Here is a 13004-nt window from a genome sequence, read left to right on the forward strand (position 1 = left end):
TAAAGTTAAGAAAATCAACTATAAGAAACACCCAATGCAAAAAACTTGGCATGACTATGGGTTTGACACTGCCTGGTGCCCTCCAGATTGTGGCATGGTGCCAAGTGGTCTTGAAGAGTTCTGTGTTTGGGATCCAGATCGAATCACAGTTATTGGTCAAATTTGTCCAAAACCGGAACCTTCTGATGTTTGCAATATTTCTTAAAATACATTTGAATAGATAGTAGTCCTAAAGTGTATTGTTGGTTTTTTTTGACAAGTTTTGACCCTGAAACTATGTACAAACAAATAAAACATCATTTAAACAGGTTCCAATTCATGTTCTATCAATCTTTAGTACATGGCACTTTAATGCTTAATACTGATTGGTCAGTCGCGAGTCGCGACATTTGCAGGTTTGTTATTCCTAATTATACTACGGGTCCGTTGAATGCTTGAAACTGATTGGCTGCTGAACATTTTGAGGTGTGCAATTATTTTCTGGGAAACGCACGGCAAACGTAGTTCCAGGCAGCTCTCTTGACTGCATTACAGTTCCATATCACTTCGCATATTTACCTGTAATAACGGACTAACAAAAACAACATGACAGATGATTTTCCGAGGCAAAAACAGCGTTGTTTAGAGACACACAAAGGTAACTTAGACTCGTTCACACACTCTCTCTCTCACTCTCTCTCTCTCTCTCTCTCTCTCTCTCTCACTTGCTCTCTCTTTTTCTTTCTCTCTCTGTGTCTCTGTCACTCTCGCTCTTTTAACTTCATTAATAACTGCATTAGAATGCCTTTAACGGCTCAAGCCTCTACGGCCAGCTTTAAAATGACATATTGGAGCAAGCAAAAGAAATGCGGAAGAAATAGTCCTACTCACAATAGCGATTTAAGTACAAAAAAATTGACTAATCTCTTTAAATATATCATGTGATCGATGTCTTGAGGTGTGGTAACTATAGTATAAGCGGAATTATTGACCCCGGGCCGTTAAATTATTAAAAAATCACCACCTCGGGTGTGCATTATTTTCTAATAATTTAACGGCTTGTGGTCAAATATTCCTTACATAACAATCGCTCAAACATAATAACACATCGTAATCTGGATGCTGCAAAAAAAGTCTTTAAAAAGTCTTTAAAAATTATGTTCTTTCAGCAATCAATACAATTATATAAATTAAGAAAATTATAATGTTGCTTAAGTCACCAACAATAGGGTTAAAAAATGCAAAACACTGAGACAACAAACCAAACCCAGTAGACCAGTTGTGTCCAAGCTCAGTTCTGAAGGGGCCGGTGTCCTACAGAGTTTAGCTCCAACTTGCCTCGGCACACCTGCCTGAAAGTTTCTAGTATGCTTAGTGAGACCTGAATTTGCTGCTTCATGTGTGTTTGATTAGGGTTGGAGCTAACCTCTGCGGGACACCGGCCCTCCAGGACCAAACTTGGCCAGCCCTGCTATAGACCGAGACAGGTGTTTTCTCATAAAATACTCACACAGCCAAAATATCCCTAATATAAGCCCCCCTAAATAAAACACAAATGATGTATCATAAAAATATTACAGTGCAGTTCCAAGTGGAAACCAAAATTGGTGCTGAAGTGTAATTGTAGACATTTAAAAATGTTTATGATTATTATTTGTCAATAAACAGACAATTTTAATAATTTTGTAAAATGGTGTATTCATACAGGAATGCAGCTGGATCCAGGATACTTATTAATACCAAATTAATGTCACCAGTAACAACCTACAAAACAAGACGTGACAAACAACAAAAAGTATTTGAGGCCTTAAATAAACAAGAAACTAATCAAGATTACAAGAAAACATGAGGTGAAAGGCAAATAATAGTTAAATAATAGTCCAGAGCCACAAAGATAAGCAAAAATATAAGAAAGACATATATATATATATATATATATGTAATGTCTTTAAAGGCGGAGTCCACGATGTTTGAAAAACGCGTTGGAAAAGGAGACGGGCCGACTACCAAAACACACTTATAGCCAATCAAATCAAATAAAATGCCGGGTTGCGTATGTGTGGGGCGGGCCTATCAACAGAAGGTCCAGATTCTATTGGGGTAGGGGCGTGTTTGTTTGGGTGATTTCAAATATCAACATTGGCTTTCAAACATCGTGGACTCCGCCTTTAATGATTAAACGATAAATTATTTTATTTAAATAAAATTGTACTTTTAAAATATTTTACATATACAAAAAATGTATTATATTTCTTTCTTTACCTGATACAATTAGCTCAATAGCCATATTGTTATGTTAATTTTACAGTTTCAGTGTCAGGGATATTTTTCTATGATAATCAACTGAATGTACATTATCCTGTTTATCAATATTAATTGCCACAAGTAAATAATTGGACATGAAATATTGATTAAAAATATTTTGCCAACATAAGAAAGGAGACAGCAAAGATTCAATAAACATATGAGGATTGGTAAAGATGACTTGCAGTACCTGGATGAGCGGCGTGTTATCAGTTTTAGCACTGATGTTATTGGCAATATCCAGCCCAGTCTCCTGAAGATGCGTACAAACAGCACGAAGTGCAAAAATCGCGCAACACACACGCCAAATTCCAAATTCTTTTTTTGTCGTTCCATTTATTGGTTTCTCAATTTTGTTGCTATTTTTTACCATTTTCGCTTGGGTTTAGGGTTAGAACAACTTTTTGTTATATAAAAATGACATCCTAACCCAAACCCCAACTCTAACCCCAACTCCAAGCGACCATGGCTTAAATATGGACAAAAACATGGAGAAACCTGTATATTAAATAACCTCATTAAGCAAATCTAAAATCTAACCCTAAACGAAAATGGTTTAAAGGTGCAGTGTGTACATTTTAGCGGCATCTAGTGGTAAGGTTGCGAATTGCAACCAACGCCTTAGTCCAGTGCTCACCCCTCGCTTTTGAAACACATAGAGAAGCTACGGTAGCTGCCACCGGACAAACATGTCATTGTCGGATACAACTTAGTAAAATTGTCCGTTAAGGGCTTCTGTAGAAAAAATGGCGGCCCAAAATGGCGACTTCCATGTAAGGGGACCCTCAGTGTATGTAGATTAAAAGGTCTCATTCTAAGGTAATAAACACATAACGGTTCATTATGAAAGGTCTTTATACACCCCTGATAATATAGTTTTGTATATTATTTTGCACTTCTGTCAAGAGATCCTTCTAAAAATTACACACTGCACCTTTAAAAAAACAGAAAAAAATAGAGAAACCAATAAATAAAACGACAAAAAAAGATGCACCATTCAAGTGAATGGGAAGGACCGGCGCATCATATGCACGCCAATTGATTGATTTTCATTTTTGTAGTGATGGTTTGGAAATAAATTACAACTAATAAACAAACAAAATCACACCCTCAGTTCTTTTGGCAGACATGCTTATCCATGAAAGGGCATATGGATGCCTTACAGGACCAGCATTTCACCATTGTGTGTTTATCTTTTGTCTGCATTCCACATCCCTTACACTGATCCAAACTTTTCCCATTCCCATTCGGCACCTGTCCCTGTTGCTTTATGAGACTCTCCAAGGAACTCTTAGTGTTGGTATCTGTGCAATGTGCTATTCCGATCACAGTGATTCGCTTTGGGTCCCAAACGCAGTCTTCTTCCATTCCAGCAACGGCGGCTGGCAACCAGGCTGTATCGTATCCATTCTGATGCCAACTGAGTTTTAAGTGCAAACCCTGGGAGTCTATCCTCTTCACTTTACCTACTCTCACACGCAGCTTGAACACAACTCTGTCACCAGGAGCACAGGATCCCGGGTAACCCATGGCTTTGCCAATGTTCCTGCTACAGTAGACTCCAGGGCCCAGAGTTCCTCCACTAGAGGCTCTGAATCCTGATGATATGATAGCTGTAGCATTGCTTTTGTGTGTCCCGTGGTACATAATGTAGCCGTGGCTTTTTTTGGGTTCTTGACCTGCTTTAAGGTGCTTTGATTTCTCGCTGTAGGACTTCCATCCACTAAATTGTATTGGCATTTTGGTGCTTATGTAATACTGTGAGAGAGTAATAACATACAGTGTGAAGTATGTGTTGGATTTGTCTTTTAATCCTTACTGAACCTGCAGTTCCTACAACAAAAAATTAACACAACAATGAACAGTCAAATTGAAGTAGCAAAATTAATACAGTACCATTAGGTACAGATATGTATACGTTTGGTACCATTATGTAACATTGAGATACTAATATCTTTAATGTACTAATAAGCTTTCATTGGTACAAAATATGTACCTCTGATGTACTAAAATAAACTATAAAAGGTGAAAAGGTGTACTTTTTTCATAGGACGTAGCATTGTTGTAGCATTGTGGCCAACCCAGCCTGGTTTTAGCTGGTGTAGCATGCTGGTTTAAATGTGTTTTGGTCTTTTTTTCCAAGCTGGACCTAGCTGTTCAAGCTGGGAGGACCAGATTACCCCAGGTACTCCCACCTTGAACCAGCCAACCAACTTATGCTGGTTTTCAGTAGGGCAAAAATTTTATATTTGTAGATAATCACTGTTAATTGTTGGTAACACTTTACTTAAAGGGGTATTCATAAGACTGACATGACACCTTCATAATCATGACATGACACGTGCCATGAACATGAAGAATATTTTAAGCACGTTTATGACAACTGTCATTAAGTGTCATTTGTTCAAATATGTAATTTTTAATGCAAAGATGACATTGTTTGAGATGTCTTTGTAATGACAACTTGACATTAACCAATACATCATAACTTGTCATGACAACTTGACATTACCAAGACTGACCACTTTTGTGATACAAATTGAATTTGTCGTTAAAGTGTCATTAAGTGTTAATACTCTGTCAAATCGTTTTATAACAACGTCATAAATATTTTTCTTGACCTCAACTACAGTGGTACATATATAATCTGTCATTTAAATGTCATTAAGTGTTAATACTATGTTAAATAGTTTAATGACAGTGTCATGTATATTCTTTAGTCCATAATGTTTTTTTAAGTTTCCTCCAGGTGTTAGAAAAATAAAATAAATCATCCAAAAATAATAATAATAATTCAATTTGTTTTTATATATTTTTTAAAATCTTTTTGTATTTTTTGAGACTGATTCACCTAAAATTAAATGAAAACAGTACAATAGCAGGTTAAGCCATGCAGCGTTGGGTCCATATCGCTGCAAAAACTGTTAATTAAATTAAATTACTGAATTAATTAAATGTTTTGTTCGTTTTTTCTTCTATGTCTATTTTAGAACCGTCTGTGTTAGGAAGAACCAGTCAGTTAAGTAAAGTTCTGTAAAGTTAAATATAATCCCTTGACGTGTCTGTTGCATTTTGGTAAGGTATTTTAAATTACTTGACATACTTAATGACATCTTAATAGCAATTTTAAAATTATGTAGCACTGTAGGTGAGGTCAAGAAAAATATTCATAATGCTGTTATTAAACTATTTGACAGAGTATTAACTTATTGACGTTTAAATGACAGTTTAATGTAATGTTAACCCATAAAGCTAGGTAGTATCTTAAGTTTGATAATATGTCATGTTTATGACAGATTTATGACAAGTTATGATGTATTGGTTTATGTCAAGTTGTCAAACAATGTCATCTTTGCATTAAAAATGACATAATTAAACAAATGTCACTTAATGACAGTTTTCATAATTGTATAAAATCCCCTTCATTAATGACACGTGTCATGCCATGATTATGTAGGTGTCATGTCAGTCTTATAAACACCCCTTCAAGTAAAGTGTTTTTATGTGTATGTGTTCTCTTATTCATATGATAAATTGCCTTTTTTCTATTTCTTTATTGTCATTTTTTATTATTCGTGGTATCTCCTTAACTGTATATTTTTATATTTATTTTTTGTAATTTCTTTTTGTTGTTCTTCTACTTTGAGGTAAAAATATAGAATTTAATTGTAAGTAGTAACATGCTGAAATACATGAAGCCATAGCCTAGCATATATTGCCGTAAATATCGAATGCTCTCGAGATATAAAGCTCCCTCGACATGCTATGATTACTTTTGATGTAAATAGTATTTGGTTTTAGCTAATAGTTTTCGAATGTTTTTACTTCGAAAGCTTCGTTGTATTTAAACTGTTTAAAACATGAAAGTCAACACAGACCAACATTTTCCTTGCTACTGTATGAATCGGTAGCTGCAGTATTACACAATATAACTAAAATGCAAACACTCACCTTGTTTGTCTTTTGATTTCTGCTGAAAACGTCGTTTTATAAACTGTAGGCTACACCGCCACAAACGTCAACTTTTGACTTGGTGGTGCTTTCACTTTCGTTTCATGCACGTGCACTACCCTTTAAACGATGAAGGCGAGTCACTTCTTTTTTATTTCAAGTTTTCAAACTATATTACCCTTAGCTGTGATCTATAGATCGGATCAAATTGTTTTTACGTAAAATCATGAAAACACTAAAATTTTAAATGGTATTTTATTTAACTTTAAAAACTCACTGTATCAGGTTATTTTATTATTTATTTAATTCATTTGGTTTTCTATCATCATTAAAATCATGTTATTATATGACGCTAGTAATACTAAAAATTTTTAACTTCACTAAGTATGCAGATTCTTATACAACATATTGACTTTTCCATAGCAGGTGTAAGTCTTTATGTTATGCCTTGAGTTGTTTGAGTGCTTTGGCAATGTGAAAAGACATTAAATAAAACCATCACAGAGGCAGCAACAAGTACTTACTTTACAGTAAAGGCATAGCATAGGTATAAGAGCATTTCTAAAAAAAGTGAAAAAACCTCAAAGAAACATACAGAAATACATTGCACCCCCTTTGATAGTCTCTGTAAATATATTGCTTTAGTACACACGGCAGTTTTCTTAAAATGCTTCCCATAGCTGTACAATGCACAAAGGTGCTATAAGACTGATCCAAGGATAACCCAGTAGAAACACACTGATGGCAGAGCAGGGCTCGATGGTACCTGTAAGGCAAGGCAAGTTCAGGTTTAGGTATATGCAAGATTTATATATTAATTTTGAATAGTAGTATTATTAAAAACATATTTCAGTTGCTGTACCTAATTCAACAAATAAAGTCTTCTGGGTCTTGGTGACTTTGCAGATGAAGGTTGTATTCTCAGTGATCGTGAAGCCCATCATTGTCAGTCTGAATCCATACGGTTCAATCTCCTCCACAAACGTGTTGTGCCGGAATTTGGGGTCAGGCATGATACCCGAGATGTTAGTGTTTATGATTGTCTCTCTGTTGCCTTTAGACATTGAGAACTCAAAGTCTGTGTGGTAGTTGGCTTTGGGCTCCAAAAGGCAGTTGACTCTGAGGTCATTATTTTCCTTTTGGCATATTGTAATTATATTCTCTACATCTTGACACAAGACTGTGCTGATCAAAACTGGAGATGCAGTAATGTTATTAGAATAAATATCTTAATAATAATATTAAAACATCATAAAAACATCTTCATCACTTTCCTACCTCCCAGATATACAATCCACCCGTACATAGAGTTTGGTTTGTTCATTGCAGAATGCTGTGGAAAAATCAAAGAGATGTAAAAAACATAAACAGTGAAATACCCCCCCCCCCTCTTTTTATTAACTATCAACACTGTTCTGTCATTCCCACAATGAGCTTCAAACACTGCTTAGATTTAAACCAACTACAATGGCTACTTAATCCCTAAAATGATCAAATCAGAAGTCAAAATGCTTAGAGAGCTTACTGTCAAACCCATATTAAAAATGATTTGTTTTTATTAACTGTCTGTGGGCCATCAAGGACACTCAGCATAAGTAAAAGTTTTGCTATAGCTCCACCTACTGTATCTGTCTTACACAGCACTTTACACTGCAAAACACTGACCTAACATAGGCTACAGTACCACTGCACTGCAGTTTATCTGCAGCAGCCCCTCCCAATCATGCTGCATCCGTCCCATGTTTCAGACCTTTACTTACAAATATGGATGATGTGAAAACATATACATCCAGGTGCGTAAATTGTATATTCGATCACACCGACAGGAAACACTCTCTGGCCTGGTTTCACAGACAAGGCCTAAAGCCAGGACTAGGCCTTAGTTAAATTTAAATTTAAAGACATTTAAGCATATATAAGAAACATGCACAATGGCACTGACATCTCGGTTCAAGCTATTTAAGTTGAGACAGAATTTTTTTAATTCTCAAATTATCTGGCATGCAATTTTGTAAAAGGATGTACCTTATTTTAAAGATGGAAAAATGATATTTAGTTTAATACTCAATTTTAGATCCTAGTGCAAATCTTACAAGGTTATGCAGGAATATAACTTTGTTGTTGTCCAGAGCAAGCATGACATCATCATCAGATGGTTACCTTTCAAAGGCTGTAATCCCGGTCTGTGATGCTGTTCAGATGGCAGGAGATCCTTTCCTGTTTATAAAGCTGTACCCCTTCACTGAGAGTGGAAGTGACCAGAATGAGTGCTGTGGATTCGAGATGGGATAAAGATGGCATGGAAAAAGTGGATGTTTGTCTCCCCCTTTTGACTGAACTGGAACATGCAATTTTAGAAATGTTTGTTTTATTATTTACACAATATTAAAAGTAGGCAATTTATATATTGTTATCTGTTAATGGTTTGAAATAATAAATGGAGCAATTGAGAGCTTTGACGTACTGTATGGTAGCCTACTTTTCAGCAAACGTGTACAATAAAAATATATTTATTTACTTATTATTTATTTACTTTGACTTTACCTTACTATTAAAATATAGATTTAGTTATATTTACTTATGTCTCTGCATTCTCTTTATATTTAGACCTGAAAGCCATCAATACATTTTTCCTCACATTTATTTTTAGTAAATGATGTGAAGTGTGGTTTCCCTTTATTATGTTTGTGGTAAATGCAAATTAGATGACATATTAGCGTGTAAAAAGCCTTTGTCATATTAAAATGTATTCAAGTATTCACTTTGACAATGATTTCATTCAGACGATTGGTGCACCTCTGACAAACACTGTTCCTAGACAGGTTCCACTTTTTGTTTTCTTGAATGAATTTTCAAAGTGAGTGACATCTTCAATGTTTCCTAAAGTGACATGGTTATGAATCAATATCACTGCTTTATTTTGAATTGTTAATTGGCACAGCTGATATGTGTGGGTTTGGGGGGTGTTTTACATTTGAAAGGATTTCAGAAGCCATGACAACGTGCCCTTCACATCATATGAAGAGGGTATTTCAATGGTTTCAAACGTTGCCCATTAATTTATTACAGGAACTCTATTTAAATTAAAGCAGTAAAATATTTACTTTACAATTACTTTACAGCCTCTCTCTGCAGACGCAGATTGCGCCTTTTTTACAATTAGTTTGTTTTTCCTCTGATTTGCAAAATAAGTTTTATTGACTGTACCCTATGTTAAAAAACACAAATTTATAATAATCTTGCTAAAAGTCTTTAACATAAGACTCTACTGAGACTGTCTCTCTCTTTTATTTTGAATATTGTATGTGCATTTATTGACCACACGAGGGAGCTCTAGCTCTCTTTATCTTTAACGTCCGTATTGCGAATCCCTTAAAAATGCGAATGACTTCACAAACCAGTGTTTAGTTAGCATGTACGAGCTTGTCATACTGATGACACAAGAACTGAACACTTCACTGCACACTTTTTCTGTTCTGTACTTGTTTTAGATCGTCATTACCGTTCGTCCTGCACATTTGAACTCACTGAATTGCGGTCCATTCATTTTCGGCAACTTTTAATTCAGTAATCGCAACTGTTCAGAGGAGACTTTCACTTGTCAAAGGATGTATAGATGATCGCTCCGTGACGACAGGGCAACAACGGCAGCGACCTCAGGTTGATACTGTCGTCCACTTTTCATTAATCTCCGTGCTTCGAGCTTTAAGCTGATTTATTCCGCTACCCACGCGCAGCAGAAAGTATTTTCTCCAAGTGGCTTTGCGCGCGCTTGCATGCCCGTAATTGTATTACTGATACGGGATATTAAACGGTTCCCATAAATGGTGAACTGGATGAAATAGTGAAAAAACAGTTGTACATCTGGTCAACTTCAGTTTCTCTTGTATGCTGGACACATCTCAATGAATGGTAACTTGGATACCTGCTCTCCACAGGATTGAGCTATCTCTGAATATCCCATCAGTTATTTTAAAACTACGTTTTACACCAGACCATTATGTTGTTTTTGAAGTTTGTGCTTCTGCTGACAACTATTCCATTGAAAACAGGTAAGACCGATAAATTATTTTCTTTATGTTTCTGTGTTGCACTGTTTAAAATGGTTGTATTTGGCATGGTCATGTACAGTGTCTGCTGGTATAGGCTAGTAAAATTTCTTATCAGAATGAATCAAAATTAACTTTATTCCTAAAATGTGTGATTTGTTGTGGTCTCAATTAGCTCTGATAAGGCTATCTACAGGCGAAAACCAAAGAAGCAGAAAAAAAATTAATACGTAGAATTAAAATAAATTAAATAATATACAGATGTAAAAGGGTGGGGACAGTGCACATTACCTCTACGTTAGGTAATAATCTGCAAGTATACATTATAACTCATGTGTTCATATAATGAATAAATGTAATATCTAATAGATAACTATTAATGTTATTAATGTAATCTTAATTTTTAAAATCTCCAAACATCTTAAAATGTTGAGGTGGTATCATTAATGTGGGCACAGCTTGATGAGCAATCTTACAACATAATCGCTTTGTTATGTAATAGCAAAAGTCTACAATTGTTTTTTATACTGTCTGAGATCTTCCATGTCGAAATGTTAAACTTGAGAAACAGTTGGTTATTGTGATTGTTTTATGTATTGGGTCATTCTACAGAAAAGGTGGAATTCGGGTGATGAAAATCTACTTAAATGAACTTTTTTCAACATACCCAAAACTTCTATAATAGCATTAATTAACTTGTCAAATCTATGAATCCTCAAAACAGGGAGCTTAATCTATGTTTAACTTTTTAATACATTTTAATAAAGAATCCATGACATTGTATCTTCAAAACCTGACAAAATGAGAATATAATAATAGATAATGAATATGATAAAACTTATAAACTTAAACATTTTTCCATCTTGTTTTGTTTTTATGCTTTTATGTTGGTCAGTTAAAGGAATAGTGCTTAGAAAGTACTCAGTAGAGAAGTAACATCAATGACAGTAACACAAATGACGGTAACACCAATGACAGTAACACAAATGACGGTAACACCAATGACGGTAACACCAATGATAATTTACAGAAAAAATGAACATTTTAACAAAATGGCTGCCATTAGCCATGTGCTATCATCAGAGATGTAACAATCACATACTTATTCAGTATAATGTATTTTTATGTAAAGATCTTAACATTCCCAGCTATAAAAAAGAGTAACACTAATGACATCCAAAAAATCTTATCTCAAAATTCTTAGATATATCATGATATTTTAGACAAATAAGGTAAGACATCTCAAAAACATTTTGCCTTCCTCCACTGCACTTCTTCTGACCCAAGAAAAACTTCAAAGAGCTTATGCATTGTTTCAAAATAAAAGTGCTTTGGGTGGAGTAACACCAATGACATAAATTTGGGGGACAAATATTTATTTGATATTATTCATATTAATAGTGTATTTTTACCATTTCAGTGTTGTAGTAAATTCATTCAGGGTTAAAGGTAGTAAATTAGATTTGTTTTATAAAAAACATGGTTTTAAATAATAAGTTCACAGTTCAACTTCTATGTATGATCAAAGGGACAGGGCAATTTTCTCTCATCATTTTAAGGACAGTCTATATTTATTAAATATATATCATAATGGGATTATTGGGTCAAATTAAATGATTAAGGGGTCTGCAAAAGCAATGGACAAGCATTTCCACCTTAGAATGACCCCTATTAAAACTGAGTCAATCGGCTCGTAATGGGAGTAAGTCAGCAGCACTAGTCAAATGTGCTGCGTGCAGGATTTATCTGCATACAGGGATTTGTAGCATTAATATTGACGTGCCATATTTATTCAACTGTTGGTGTGTTTGTACAGTGGATGGGAATCCTATGCATCCTCTCTGGTTTTGCATTTAAATAAATAAGTGAAGTAAGGTGAAGGTGAATCTAAAAACTTTTGTGCAAATCAGTGGTGTCGACAGACACATCTTTTAACTTTGCCTTGTAGCTGACCTGCCAAAACACTGCTTACATGCTTGTCGAATTTGAAAGGTTGCTTTTTATAAATGAGGTGTCTGTGAAATGCTGGTCTCTGTGAGAGCTTTCTCCAATTTATCATGCCATAAATCCTCATTTTAGCGGATCACCAAGATGAATTTTGGAAAGAGTGGATGAGCCTGTTCCAAATGTTAAAATTTACATCAGAAATAAATCCCCTTTAGTTAATGCCACAGTAATATAAATGAAAGTAAACTATTTTTTTTTTCAGTTTTCCATCAAACTTTTGTTAAATATGTAAATAGAATAGTTCACCCCCCTAATGCTCTTGACTTAGGGCATTATACTACAGAGGTAGTATGATCTGTTCAAATGAGGATGTGGTCGATTTTACCAGACGTGGCCAGGATCATGAGGAGATGACTTATGCAAAAAAAAAAAACATTTTTGTCCAAAAATTATTTTAGGAAGTTGACGATTTGTAACATATATTTTTTAAGTTACAGTAATGAGAATGACCGAATGTCACAGATTGTTACATTTTTACTTATGCTTTACACAAACTTTTATTTATTTTGGATTGTGGAGGGAAATATGACCAATGTTTTTTCACATTTCACAAGATTTACCCTTATGTTCAGCTCCAGTGTTTTTCCCCAAGGCTGTTGATTTATTTATTATAATTTTTGGCTAAATGTGTAAGTTATGTGACTGTAACATTTACCTAAATTTGTGTATATATAAATAGTAAACATATAAGTCAAATGCCTTGTTAATTGTTTA

The 13004-nt window shown here is 34.7% G+C and overlaps 4 protein-coding genes and 1 long non-coding RNA gene across 9 annotated transcripts in view; 3 read left to right on the forward strand and 2 right to left on the reverse strand.

The window, feature by feature from the left end:
- The window catches only part of LOC129423412 (uncharacterized), a 1491-nt gene extending 1182 nt beyond the window's left edge, over positions 1-309 (forward strand). For both annotated transcript variants that reach the window (XM_055179677.2, XM_055179678.2), the window contains one exon: positions 1-309. This exon is cut by the window's left edge and continues 274 nt beyond it. In XM_055179677.2, the coding sequence (XP_055035652.2) occupies positions 1-205 (205 nt within the window). In that variant the 3' untranslated portion in view covers positions 206-309.
- LOC141366110 (uncharacterized) overlaps positions 1-8496 on the forward strand; it is a 22966-nt gene extending 14470 nt beyond the window's left edge. Inside the window, exon 3 of the long non-coding RNA XR_012371130.1 lies at positions 8364-8496. This is a non-coding gene — a long non-coding RNA (uncharacterized lncRNA). The remainder of the gene's footprint in view (positions 1-8363) is intronic.
- Positions 2607-6377, reverse strand: LOC129423411 (uncharacterized). The gene is made up of 2 exons (XM_055179676.2): positions 6235-6377; positions 2607-4116 (listed from the first exon to the last, which is right to left on the reverse strand). Exon 2 carries the CDS (start codon positions 4021-4023, stop codon positions 3394-3396), a length of 630 nt encoding a protein of 209 aa, XP_055035651.2. The 5' UTR covers positions 4024-4116; positions 6235-6377; the 3' UTR covers positions 2607-3393.
- On the reverse strand, positions 6520-8503 carry LOC141366109 (uncharacterized). Of its 2 annotated transcripts, none has more exons than XM_073871282.1 (4): positions 8395-8503; positions 7513-7567; positions 7097-7429; positions 6520-7000 (listed from the first exon to the last, which is right to left on the reverse strand). In XM_073871282.1, exons 2-4 carry the CDS (start codon positions 7556-7558, stop codon positions 6897-6899), a joined length of 483 nt encoding a protein of 160 aa, XP_073727383.1. In that variant the 5' UTR covers positions 7559-7567; positions 8395-8503; the 3' UTR covers positions 6520-6896. The 2 variants fall into 2 exon arrangements, with proteins under 2 accessions (XP_073727383.1, XP_073727384.1); XM_073871283.1 differs by lacking the exon at positions 8395-8503 and adding an exon at positions 8260-8393.
- Positions 8504-9618: 1115 nt separating this feature from the next.
- The window catches only part of nectin1a (nectin cell adhesion molecule 1a), a 28990-nt gene continuing 25604 nt past the window's right edge, over positions 9619-13004 (forward strand). The window contains exon 1 of one of the 3 annotated variants that reach the window (XM_055179673.2): positions 9619-10286. In XM_055179673.2, the coding sequence (XP_055035648.2) occupies positions 10235-10286 (52 nt within the window). In that variant the 5' untranslated portion in view covers positions 9619-10234. The remainder of the gene's footprint in view (positions 10287-13004) is intronic. The other 2 variants (XM_055179674.2, XM_055179672.2) reach the window with 2 other exon arrangements.

The sequence above is a fragment of the Misgurnus anguillicaudatus genome, chromosome 9 (genome assembly GCF_027580225.2).
Source record: "Misgurnus anguillicaudatus chromosome 9, ASM2758022v2, whole genome shotgun sequence".
NCBI classification, from domain to species: Eukaryota; Metazoa; Chordata; class Actinopteri; order Cypriniformes; family Cobitidae; genus Misgurnus; species Misgurnus anguillicaudatus.